General features: G+C 35.9%; 2 protein-coding genes and 1 pseudogene across 7 annotated transcripts in view; 2 read left to right on the forward strand and 1 right to left on the reverse strand.

Moving 5' to 3' along the window:
* Positions 1-146: 146 nt before the first annotated feature.
* On the reverse strand, positions 147-3,523 carry lrriq3 (leucine rich repeats and IQ motif containing 3). The gene is made up of 6 exons (XM_052093995.1): positions 2,519-3,523; positions 2,091-2,411; positions 1,855-1,985; positions 1,554-1,689; positions 598-681; positions 147-509 (listed from the first exon to the last, which is right to left on the reverse strand). The coding sequence occupies exons 1-6, from the start codon at positions 2,852-2,854 to the stop codon at positions 363-365; spliced, it is 1,155 nt and encodes a 384-aa protein (XP_051949955.1). The 5' UTR covers positions 2,855-3,523; the 3' UTR covers positions 147-362.
* Positions 3,258-7,465, forward strand: LOC127620684 (fucose-1-phosphate guanylyltransferase-like; annotated as a pseudogene).
* Positions 7,466-8,424: 959 nt separating this feature from the next.
* Positions 8,425-13,564, forward strand: part of LOC127620763 (serine/threonine-protein kinase TNNI3K) — a 23,972-nt gene continuing 18,832 nt past the window's right edge. For 4 of the 6 annotated variants that reach the window (XR_007967804.1, XR_007967805.1, XR_007967806.1 and 1 more), the window contains exons 1-11: positions 8,425-8,548; positions 8,748-8,856; positions 9,141-9,226; positions 9,425-9,522; positions 10,995-11,105; positions 11,531-11,629; positions 11,714-11,852; positions 12,356-12,500; positions 12,647-12,751; positions 13,013-13,107; positions 13,205-13,354. Coding sequence is in view for 3 of the 6 variants with exons in the window: in XM_052093988.1 (XP_051949948.1) it covers positions 8,509-8,548; positions 8,748-8,856; positions 9,141-9,226; positions 9,425-9,522; positions 10,995-11,105; positions 11,531-11,629; positions 11,714-11,852; positions 12,356-12,500; positions 12,647-12,751; positions 13,013-13,107; positions 13,205-13,354 (1,177 nt within the window). In the remaining 3 variants the exon portion in view is untranslated. The other 2 variants (XM_052093989.1, XM_052093990.1) reach the window with 2 other exon arrangements.

The following is a 13,564-nucleotide window of genomic DNA, read 5'->3' on the forward strand; positions in this document are numbered from 1 at the left end:
CTTGATGGGCTTTTTCAATTACTTTGAAGGGGGTAAGACTGAAGCCATCATGACAGCGGCCAATCATATGCTTCCCTGAAGTAATGGCAGGAGAGTGAGGCTGAGAGAGGGGGTGTGGACCAGGCTTCTTGTTGTGGAAATGGCTGATGGCCTCACGGATGTCCTGTCCACTAGCTTTACGCGACAATAACATGTCTCTCAATGGCTCAGTCTGGTGGACTGACACCTTCAGCCCCAAAACACGAAAGGTTCCTTCCTCAACTTCATCACAGAAATCACCAGTAGCTTTGGCATAAAGACATACAATACAGAGGCTCTCAATGAATAAAATAATTGTCTTTTAAAGTTATTGATTAACTAAGTCACTTTACTCTGTTAACTGTACCTGATTCAAATATTTTGAGTTCAACTTCAGATATTAGACTTTGAGATATCAGACTCGGCTGAGGGGTGTTACATGGTGGATTCAGCTCTTGTTGACTGTCAAATGATTTAGCATTGGTAACCTCCTGTAGAACCAGTGTGAAAATGACAAATCTATGACTTGGAAGGAGATTTTACATTTAAATACAGTGATGATTTGCAATGTAATATTACCTCTGGGTAGCCAGTTTGCATCAGCTTATTTAAGTTCACATGAAGTCTTTTGATCTCTACATCTCTCTCACCCCATGACTTTGTCTGAGAAACACATTACAAAAACAAAAACAATGCAAAAATGCACAAGAACGAAAAACATTGGCAAATTAGAATTATGTAAACACTATACATGATGTGTCTTTAAAGGCATAGTTCTGACAAATAAAAATCCCATCATTTACTCACCCTCATGCCATCCCACATGTGTATGACTTTTTGTTTTCTAGTGATCACAAAGATTTTTAGAAGAATATTTCACCTCTGTAGGTCCTTATAATGCAAGTGAATGGTGACTAGACATTTCAAGCTCCAAAATGCATATAAAAGGCAGCATAAAAGTAATACATACGACTCAAGTGGTTAAATCTATGTGTTCAGAAGTGAGATGATAGGTGAGGGTGAGAAACAGATCAATATTTAATTTTTTTTTTATATATATATAAATCTGCACTTTCACTGAAGATTTGGAATAAAAAAAGGATTGAAATATGAATCTGTTTCTCACCCAAAGAGATTGCATCGCTTTAGATGACAGTTATTAAACCACTGGAGTTGTATGGATCACTTTTGTGCTGCCTTTATGTGATTTTTGCGGAGCTTGAATGGTCTGGTCAACATTCACTTGCATTGTATGGACCTACAGAGTTGAAATATTGTTCAAAATATTGGCATGAGAGTGAGTAAATTATGAGAACATTTTCATTTTTGGGTGAACTATCCCTTTAATATGCTAGCATGTGCTCTTACAGAGGTCAGCTTTTGTTCATATTAAGTTCATTTTTTTAAGAATACAAAATATAAATTGGGTTTAAAAACCTTTAAATGCAACTTTTTATTGTGGCCCTAAATTAAAAGTTCAGATAGTTCAAAGTTAGACTATATAGGTCTATACAGAATCCTTGGGAGACACATACCAGCACATGGTAGTCATCTGTATCCTGTTTCATGGTTTCTCTGGATTGAGACGATACCTGCTCATTTTCTGCCATTACAGGTGGGACGGGAGTGAGCAGTTTCTCAGGCCCTGTCTGCTTCTTTGTACCACAAAGACTGACATTGCAGAATTCCTCTTAAAACCAACTTCTGGACCCATTTAACCAATACATTTAATCCCTACTATATTTAAATTTAAGAAACTACGTCTTTATAATAAACCACAGAAGTACAAAATGGTGCATAACACATGTGTGAAGATATAAAAAATACATTATTTACCCAAGACTTTTTCTAATTAAATGGCCTCGAATCCAGCGTTGTATAATAAGTGTAGGGGAATAAATGGCCTGAATCCTGTTTATCTCAGCAATTATTTTATACACCGCTTTCATCTCTGTCTCAAATGAATCCTGAGTGAGAAGGAAACATACAAATATAACTTTTATTTATTTTTTTGCACTTGAACACAACAGCAAAGACAGACACCAAAGAAAGCCAACATAATGAGTACTAACCGACTTTGAAGATGGATACAAATTGACATGAAAGTGTTGTTTCATTGCTTTGAACTTAAAGGGAAGGAACCAGTCCTGGATTATTTCCTCATCAGAGATAACATAGTTGTCTAAGGCCTTCAGTGTCCATATGTTGTTGACCACACAGTGTCTGAAGTTCTTTAAACTGATTGGCGTATTGTAGAGAGTTAATGCAGTCAAGTTTAAACAGCCAGACAAGCCCCTGATATGGTTCCAGGTTGCCATGTTATTGTCGTGTAGATAGAGCAATTGTAATTCTTTCAGATGGCTCCAACACAAAGCATCAGGGATCTGAACAATCTTGAGTAGAAGGTTTATGATTAGTAATTTCTCTTTTCATAAAGTGATCTAAATATTCAGGGGCCATACATTAAGTCAATGAATGAATGAATAAAATAACTAAATACCTGATTTCCTTTTAGATCTAACTTCACCAAACGTGTGCATTCCATCAGTGCTTCAATCCTGGTTAGAAAGTTGTCAGCCAAGAGGCAAATCCTTAGTGTCCTGCAATATTCAATCTGATCTAGATTCTTTAGAAGCAAATTGCTCATTTTGACCATCACAATGTCCTGGAGATCACTGGCTTCCTCACTCTCTGATGCCCAGTGGCCATGATCCAGGATCAGTGATTGAGAGCAGTTCACCAAATATGCCCAGTAGGCTCCCAGGGAATCCATTTTACTTCCTTTTGAAATTAATATCTCTTGCATTTTCTGAAAGTCTTTTTTTTTTTTTTTCATATCACAGAAACATTCTGATCATTACTTTATAATAGAAAAATGTAAAACTGCATGACTGTAATATTAGATGTACAATATTTTTTAACATTTAAATGTTCAACATCTCAAACGACTGCTAAATTTGTTCTTACCAAGATGGTGTGTTTGGGCAACAGTTGTACTCTTTTGTTGGCTGAAAGATTCCAAGATAAAAGTTGCTATGACAACAGTTGTTAGAAAAACACGTTTCTTCAAGCACTTTTTCGCGACATTACTTACATTACATAATTGTAATACTGATATTAAATTTACGTAAGCAGAATGAATATTTCGACTGCATAAGTTAATGACATTTATTTAGAGAGAGAGAGAGAGAGAGAGAGAGAGAGACAGAGAGAGAGAGAGAGAGAAATAAATAGACGTAATGACGTCAGACGTCAGTTTGTCACATGACTGGAACCCGGAAGTGCACATATAAACGAATGTACTGTCTTGCAGTTAGAAGAACTTTGTAAATAATATTGATTTTAACTGAACACTGTAGCAGAATGTCAACAGTGACATTTGTAGATGCCCTTTTGTAAATTAATATTTGTCGTTGAATAAAGACTGTCAATGTTTAAAGTAAAAAAGTTATTTCTTGCTTCTACTGAAATAGTTAGGTAGAGGTTAGACTGGTTGAACTTGCTGTTTCTCATCGTGGCAGAATGGAAATCTCCACCTGAAAAAAACACCAAGGAGAAACTTGAACAATTAAACAAACTGAGGGGTAAACCTTTCGATCATGCTTTCTCTTTTGAATTTTTACCTGTTTGCCCGGTATTACCATAGTGTGCTGTACCACAATAAAGTGATACAGTAACCGAGGGCTGTAACATAGCATATTCAAATTACACTATGGTATGGTACATGTCCAAAAACATGTTGGTATTAAAAGATAACATTAGTATGGCACATAATAATAATAAATAAATAAGTAAAATAAAAAACAGCATTATTGGGTGTATGTCCAAAAACACATTGCAATTGAAAGATAGCGTTATTATATATAGCACATAAGAAAAACACAGCATTACCATGGTATATGTCCAAATCATGTTACTATTAAAAGATAGCATTATTCTATATAGCACATAAGAAGAAGAAGAAAAACAACACAGCACTGCCATGGCATATGTCAAAAACACATTACTAATGAAAAATAGCATTATTATATATAGCACATAAGAAAAAAACACAGCATTACCATGGTATATGTTCCAAAAAATATATAGCATTTTAATGGTACATATAAACATAGGAATACTGTAGTTCTTTTTGGTGCTTTTTAGTTAGAGTTGCCTTGACATTAACTTGTAATGTTAGTGCAACTTTATAAGTGCATAATATGCATGTGCAGCACAAGTTGTCCATTTCCCCCTCACAGGTAAAGAAGTGCAGACCTATGAATTCTGGGATCTTGTGGTCATTACTGCAGTTGATGAGGATCAGATGTCTGCATATGAAACTCAGATCACTGAGAAACTGGAGAGAAAAGAACAGCCTCTTGGCATCAATTATTATGTGTTTGCAGACCCACCAGGAAGCAAGACTGGTGACATATACAAATCCTTGTTTTTATATTGATTTTATGGGCACATTTATGAATTGTTTGTAATACATATGTTCACCTAGGTAATGGGGGATACACCTTACATTCACTGCAGTATCTTAATGATAAATATGGAAAGTCATTATCTAGATTTAAAATCATCCTCATACATGCAGGTAATAAATTCATCTATAATAATATACATAATTTCTCATTTAAGCTTTTGCAAATGATTGTAAATTAGTCAAAATAAGCAATAGATAATGTTAAGTCAATCAGAAACAAGATTTGATGCAGAGTTGCCTTTTAACACTCAAAGGATTTATTTTGTGAGTGACTGGCTGACTGTGTATTGCACTTATTTCATGTTTACATACCAAATAAATAAATAAATGTACATTGAATATTGATTTGAGTTGGAATCATTTTATTATTTGAGAAGAAATAGACAACAGAGTAAAATGAGAAACATGAACCTAGTACAGCTAGGTTGTAAATTGGCTGCTTGGGACAGTGGTTTATCATTTGAGTGCAGAATGCTGTGATTGTCCAATCAGATGTTTTTCAGAGATCCATATAATAATAAAATCAAAATTTAATTTCTTATCAGTTGAATGCAAGTCAAGTCTAGATAACTGCATAGAGTTTCAGCTGTTTCATATTTTTTTATCTACCTATGGTAATTTATTATATATGCAGAAGGATTCAGTCAGCGTTTACCCAATGCCAGTGCCCTGAGTAAAATATTCACAGCATTGCCCCTGGGAAACCCTATATTTTTAAATGCTGGAGCTAGAATTTGCTATGTATGTGGATTTCCCTGTACAACGTGTGCTGGTTAGCTATGCTGATGACATTGAACCCTACAGTGTTCCTGACCAAGAGAACGTTGTGTTCGATAAGTCAGGTTTTAATGCCTTAGCCCACCCCTCCTCTCTCTCCACTGGAACCACACATGTAATTTTTGTTCTAGAACCTGCAGAGAAGCCTGGGATCTGTGACATGGAATATAGAACTTGCTCTCAATTTCTGAACAAACCAAGCACTGAGAAGATGCGCAAATGCAATGCAGTATGCAAAAGGGAAGGAGAGGAGTTTGTTTACACCAACAGCACTATGTTGGTTATGGGACTACTAAGACACTATTGAATTTGCTAAGATAAATCAGCCCTTTGACATGGGAAATCGATGCTTATGGGGACTTCCTTCAAGCCTTGGGGTGAAGAGCTACTATGAATTACACAGAAAACAGATCACAAAGAAGGGCAACAGCCTTGTTGAGATTCGCAGAAAGATTTTCCATCCTCTCAAGGGCACAGATCTTAACGTCATTCTGCTAAACAACTCCAAGTTCTATCATGTCAGCACCACAGAGGAATACTTGTTCCACTTCATGGCTATCTCAAAGCTAAACTCGGCCTGCTCTCTGCTGCCTTCAGCATTTCTCACTTGGAGCCATCTGAGAAAAATAGATATTGCGTAATGCACTGCATCCTGCATCCCAGTGTGACCGTATCCCAGGAATGTGTTTTGGAACACTCTAGACTGGATGCCAAGGTTAAAGTTGGTTTTAGATCTATTATCAGTGGAAGCTGGATTGGCACATACCTCACAGTGCCTAGTGACACTTTCAAGCACTCTCTCTGTGTAAACCTAGAAAAGAAAACCAGGTTTGTGACTGTGGTTTTTGGTGTTAAAGAAAAATGTGGCCAGCCCTGCTGATTTCAGTGCACTGAGCTTGTTTAAGGTTAGTCTAGATGACTGTGTTGGACTTTGGGGCTTGTGTCCAGGTAAGATCAGGTTTTCTGGAGACAGATCCATGTGTAGTTTGTGGAACGCAAGCATTTTCCCAGTGTGTTCAGATCTAAAGGGCTCATTCATGATGTCACTGGCAATGGTGAAGGTGCTGGATGGTGGTACCACATTCTCTCTACCCCAAAATATCACACTCACCTCTCTTCAGGAAACTCTGCAAAACAAGAATCTGGAGGAAATACTGAGATTTAGGAAAGAACTTTATGAAGATGTTCTCAGGGAGAAAGGAAGTAATTCTGTCTGAATTTGTGTAAAGTATCAGTAATTTTATCACTTTTAGGACTGAGAACCCTAATAGTATGACTACTCGTTTGATTGAGTAAACTCGTTCCCTCAATTGAATTAAGTAATGGTGTTTCCAAAACAAATGTGATTGAGCTAACTAGATGCAAGTAGACTTTTTTAGATCAAACAATAGCACAGCTCAAATAAAGATAATAACTGATTCTAGGTCAGTCATTACATTAACTTCATTCAGTACCTGCACTTTAACTGCACATGCACAAAGAGAATTAGTCAACAGGTTCCAACTTGGCCAAATGGGACATCACACAAACAACTAAGCAATTGCCAATGGATTTAGGGTGTTAAATTTAATTTGAATTAAAATTTGGGTTTAAATTGTCAACCAGTGTACTCCTTTCACAGACCTGTTATTGTGTGTATCCACCTTCTTTAACAACATAAATATAGCATCTGTATATTTTTATCTTCTTGTGCAAAGCTGTGAAAGTGTATACGTTGATTTATTTTTTATTTCGCTGTTGGAGCAAATGGGAAACATAAATTATATTTGCTGTTGTCTCCCATTCACCACCATTCAAATTTAAACCAACTTTGACGACTGCCGCTTCGTGCACACGGACATATGAAAAGGGTCCATAGTACTCCTGAAATACCAAGTCAATAAACCTTTTTCACACTCCTGATTTTGGAACATGGAAGTAAACGTTTGCAGGGTAAACTTTGACAGCGGTGAATGGAAGTGAATGGGAGATCACAGAAAATATCATATTCACTTACACATTTGCTCCAAGAGCAAAAGAAAAATCCACTATAACATATGAATGACTTTCCAAAAGAGTTAAACAAATTAGAGAGAGGTGGATTAAGACAGTAAAATGGGATATGTCAAAATTACTGTCACTCTCTCAGCAGCTGTAATAGAAACCCCCTTGCAGCTGTGGTAATTTGTTTTTTAAAACTAATTCCAGGGTAATGTAACACAAAGCACACTGTCATAAATTTACACTCAATATTTAAAAAATGTATAATATAAAAAAATTTACGCTGCTAAATAAGGCATCATCACAGTCTGTGAAAAAGGTCTATTCACTGTTTTCTTCAGAATTAATCTACTTGTATGCAGAAGTATTGAAATATTCAAACATTAAATTTGTGTTGCATTATTTAAATTTTGGGTGTGCACTGTGTAGAGTGATTACTTGTAACATATGCTGTACATTTTCATCTTTATGATAAAATAAACTTGGAACATGATTACCAAACACCAATCAAGGGACTGTAACGACCAGAATATATCAGTTGCATAAACTCAAAAGCAATTCGATAAAAGGAGGAAGAGCTTAACATTATAAAGAGGGGGAACCCTACACAATCTTGATTTAGAGGTCAAAAATGTGTATAAAAACGGGCCTAAACATTTTCAGGTCATCTCTTTATCTAGGTCGACACTTATGAAGGAGTAATTTGACATTTTGTTCACTTTTTAGGTTCTAAAAAAGATATCGACAAATAAAACTCACCCTAAAGGACATTTTATTTGATGCATGTCTTAGTCTGTGCCATTGTTTGCTAGACGTTTGGTAAGACTGTGCCAGCTTTCTGATGAAGCAACAATTAATGTTTGTTTAATCTTAACTACATCTTAAATAAGACACAACAACCCACCAGTATGACCTAAATGAAACATTTTAAACATATGCTTTAGGCTATTTTGCATCTGGAATTTAATTCCTGTTCTGAACACAAAATCAGCTTTTTCTGCCAGTTCCAAGATAACAACACGTTGGTGTACTTGTCATCTGAAGAGAGAAACTGACCGTGGCTTCATTCTGAACTAGTAGGTACAGCTCCTCAGACAGGTCAGCTGTCATTGTTTTCACATTCCACACCGAAGCAGATGTATTTTTAGCAGGGGAATGTGATCCCTTATCAGACTCTTCCCTATTGTGTCAGAGTAGTGTTACAGCTCCATGACACGTTCCCTAAAACTTACAACACACAAAGCTTCAAAGCAGACAGAGAAATGGGAAATTATAAATCAAGACCTACTCAGACATGTACAGGTAAACAGATGCTTCTTTGAAATGATGAAATGCTTGATTAGTTCTATTAATTGAAGATTAAGTATTGTCAGTGTTTTGTAGACAGTAAGTAAAGGTTGTTCTGTATATCATATTTAAGATTATACAATAAGTATATTGTGTTCATATAGTATTGTGGCCTTGATTCAATGTTTTGTTTTGTTTTGTTTTTTTGCCTTAGATGAGTGGAAAAAGAAAGTGAGTGAGTCCTATGCAGTCATAATAGAGAGAGTGGAGGAGGATCTGAGAATTAAAGAGGAGGAGTTTAAGGAACTCAAGCATGTTTTCAGGTTAAATGGTTGGAAGCAACAATCTTTGTCAGACTCCTTTGTATTGTATTGGTGGTTAAAATGTTCCAGCAAATGAGCACCAAGGCCTGCATATCTATAATAATAACTTTGTATACAGAGAGAGTGAATGTGGAGGAGACTGAAGAACTGTTTAAGTTTTAGTAGATATGTATGTTTTTAAATGTCCCTAAATACTAGTTATCCTCAGAATTCTAAAACATTATGTTGAAATGGAGCTGAGCATATAGAATTACTGATTCCTCTGTGTATTTATATTTACACAGCTCAGATGAGGCATTCAATAAAGTGAACCTGAATTATCGCACAGAGGGTGGACTGTCCCTGCTGCATCTCTGCTGTATATGTGGAGGTAGAGACAAAACATGCTCAAAAGCTATCTGTATGTCATCTATTCACTTTGAAAGAATACAATTACTTTAACTCTGTAGGAGTGAATATTGCCTACTGAGCTGCATGCTTAGTGCATTTTATTTCACTGTCATAGGACTTTCATAAAATGAGATGCTATTGTAACTTTTAGATCTACTCTAACTTTATTTGGTACCAGGGAATAAAGCTCACATCAGGACCCTCATGTTGAAAGGTCTGCGGCCATCCAGACTCACTCGCAATGGATTTACTGCTCTGCACTTTGCTGCTTACAAGGTCTGTCAAAGTTTAATTCAGGATGCTGTTCTCGTCTTATGAATAATTAAAACACTGTGTACTGGAAATTAGTCGTGTTAGGTATGTTAATGGAGTGCTCAAATGTCAATGTCCATGAAAATCGCAGTTTCATCGAAATGTAACAATATGACATTATAGTTACTAAAAATAAAATTGGAGTGGTGTTTACTTAATGGCTCGTTAATTTAACAGACCAAATTTTCAAGAAAAGGCTACACACAAATTTTGTTGGCTTTAATTAGAAATTCTAAAATTGACTATGCAATACTCTTTTTCAAGTTAATTGTACGTATTTTTAGTTTGTACATGTTACTCAAGCAATTTAGCACTGAATAAAACCACATGACACACAGAAGACTTCCAGTGGAAAGCTTAATGCATGCTATGTAGTCTATTAGACAACAACTATTTGAATTATTGCCATAAAAACCAATTTAACAAAATGGCGCATGCAGATTTGAACCCTTGGTGCACAAAACACAATGAAGGTAACAATCAACAGATAATTTTATTGATCATTAACGGGCAATTTTGAGTAGAACATTAACTTCAGACTTCACAAAACAATAAGTTACCAAAAATAACAACAATATCAATAATACAAATGGTGTAAATCAACTTACAAACAGTGAAACCATGCAAGCTCATTAATTATTCAGTGCATGCTGAGAACACCTGCTATGCAAAGTTAAGTAAAATGTAGTTATTTTTTTTACTTGTGAATTGACTCAAATTAGTAAATAAATAATACATTGTTTTCTACTTTAGAACTGATACATGATGACACATTGTAAAGATAACAAAACAATCAAAAATAATATTTACTTATAAGCTAGATCATAAAAAGTACAGCTGTAGAGTTTACTTGATTTTTTCAAGTTCACACCTAAACTAACTTATTCAATGAAGAAAGTATTTAATCTGTTCTGGAATATTAACTTTATAAAAATGTATAAATAAATATAATTTTGAAAAAAATCAGTTGGAAAAAAAGTTCACCCAAAAATATTATATACGTCATAATTTTCTCCCCCTCATGTTGTTCATGTTGATAGGCAGAATCTAAACCTCAGTCATCATTCACTTTCATTGCATCTTTATTCATTACAGTGAAAGTAAATAGTGATTGTGACTAAACTTTTGGCTAACATTTCCTATTGTGTTCCACGGAAGAAAGAAATTAAAATGGGTTTGGAATGACATGAGGGTGAGTGAGTGAATGATGACAGATTTGTCATTTTGGGGTAAGCTATCCCTTTATTATTTGATGGTATAGCACACCTCACATATTTATACCAAGATCTTTACGACTATTCCAGTCTGTCGCTGATGCCAGCTGTTTTAAAAAAAAAATATTTTCCTTTGATTGTTTTAAGGTAATCGCATCACATTGCAGACACCATACAAGCAGATGATTGATTGCTGAGTGTTTTTGTTAATCTGTAATGTAGGATAACGCTGAACTGGTTACTGCTCTGCTACATAGTGGAGCAGACATCCAGCAGGTGGGGTATGGAGCCCTCACTGCCCTGCATATAGCTACAGTGGCTGGCCATCTCGAGGTGGGTACCTGGTCTGTTTTTAACACAATACAGTTAACTTAACGTAAATGGGAAATTTCAACCAAAAATTAAAATCATAATTAACTTTTTTTGTTCCATGAAACCTAATAGGAGATGTTAGGTAGAATGTTAGGGACTCTTTTTTTTTCTCCATACAATGAAAGTGAATGGTGACTGAGACATAACATTTTTGGTTAACTAAATAAAGGAAGTCAAACAGGTTGTAACAACATACGTATGAGTGAGTAAATGATGACGGAATTTTATTTTTAAGTGAACTATCCCTTTAAATACCGGTAAGTTTATCGCACTGCATTTTAGTACACTTCAACTCCAAAGTCTAAATGCTTAAAATATATCTGAATTTCAAGTAGTTGTGGGAGCTTTTGTCACTAATTATTGGGTTTTCACTCCATTTTCCAAAGGCTGTTGATATTCTATTGCAACACGGGGCCTACATCAACGTCCAAGATGCAGTGTTCTTCACCCCTCTACATATTTCAGCATACTTTGGCCATGAGCAGGTCAGAGAAGCTTGTTTTGTGCCATAATTGTCTCACAGGTGCATAACAGGTATCGTAACATTTTCTTGCTTTACCTGTGGACAGGTGTGCAAGCTGCTAATGAAGTTTGGGGCTGATGTAAATGTAAGTGGAGAGGTGGGAGACAGGCCGCTACACCTGGCCGCAGCTAAAGGATTTCTGGGCATCGTCAAACAGCTGATGGATGATGGGAGCAAAACTGAAGGTGTGAGCTTGAAGAGCCCTGGGCCAATCTATTACATATGACATATCTATTACATATTTCACAATATAGTCACTATAGAAAATATAAATGTGGTGGCATTTGGGTGAGTGACATGGGTAGTTGGCATGTCCTGCTGTGTGACTAGATATATAATGCTATACTATCTAAAACTGCTTTAATAATTATTCTGCATGCAGTATTTATTTCCCCTCATATTAACTGAGAGACTACATGAAAAATGTGTACTTTTGATAGTTTATTTGTCACATTGCAGGACCATTTAAAATGAACTAGTGAAGGCAAAAAAGGTTTATAGAAATCATTACTTTTTTACATATAAATCCTGATAATGATAAAAGATCATGAACACATTATGCATCAACAACTTACTGTATTATTAAGCAATTTCTACTGTATCAATATAGAAATTTAAATAATCTAACATTTATTAAAGAATCACATTTAGACATTATAGACTTTTATCTATCCCTTCATATACGTAGTCAATGCTCAGGACAATGAGGACCACGTACCTCTTCATTTCTGCGCTCGATTTGGACACCATGAGGCCGTCCGTTTTCTACTGCAGGGCAGCTTTGATTTACAGCCGCACTCTGTCAACATTTACGGGGACACACCTCTCCACCTGTGAGTTCACCTGAGTGAGATCCTCACACAACACAAGTTGGTAGTTAATTAACAAATGGTAGCCAATGATTTGCATGGAATGAAAAAATCTGTAATACAAAGAACTGTTATATTGATTCTGATTTGAGTCTCATTTTTCTTGTCAGAGCCTGCTACAATGGAATGTTTGAAGTGGTCAAAGAGATCATTCAGTTTTCTGGCACGGAGAGTCTGTCTAAGGAGAACATATTCAGTGAGACAGCTTTTCACAGGTAGCGTTCCTACATCAGTTCAACAGATCACATCAATTTGCTTAGTTTCTTTTACATAAGAATTAACCATCATTGTTAACCCATGCATTATATGCGTATATAACAGAAGGTAATATTGCTGTAACATGAATAATTCAAGTCAATGTGATATATATATTAGAAATATCAGCTATATTACATATAGCCCATCACAGATTACACTGCTGTGGTACACAGTACACACTGAAGGTACACTGACTGAGGTCCAATTGTCCTCTTTAGTGCCTGCACCTATGGCAAGAACCTGGATATGGTCAAGTATCTGCTCAGTCAGAATGCCTTAAGCATTAACCATCAGGGACGAGATGGACACACGGGTAGGATGACAGCAATAATCTGTGCAATTCTGTATGAATCACACAGGTTTATTGTTAATAATTTGGATAGTTGACCTTATGACCTTTGAAATAACAGGTCTACATAGTGCATGTTTCCACGGACACATCCGGCTGGTCCAGTTCCTTTTGGACAACGGGGCAGATATGAACCTGGTAACTTGTGACCCCAGCCGTTCCAGTGGAGAAAAGGAGGATCAGACCTGCTTAATGTGGGCCTATGAGAAAGGTTAGTTTTGCAGCACATTTAGCTTTGTTTTATATACAATTGTGCTATCTATCTATCTATCTATCTATCTATCTATCTATCTATCTATCTATCTATCTATCTATCTATCTATCTATCTATCTATCTATCTATCTATCTATCTATCTATCTATCTATCTATCTATCTATCTACATGTATCTATCTGTCTGTCTGTCTGTCTGTCTGTCCGT

Source organism: Xyrauchen texanus, chromosome 27, assembly GCF_025860055.1.
Source record: "Xyrauchen texanus isolate HMW12.3.18 chromosome 27, RBS_HiC_50CHRs, whole genome shotgun sequence".
Classification (NCBI taxonomy): Eukaryota; Metazoa; Chordata; class Actinopteri; order Cypriniformes; family Catostomidae; genus Xyrauchen; species Xyrauchen texanus.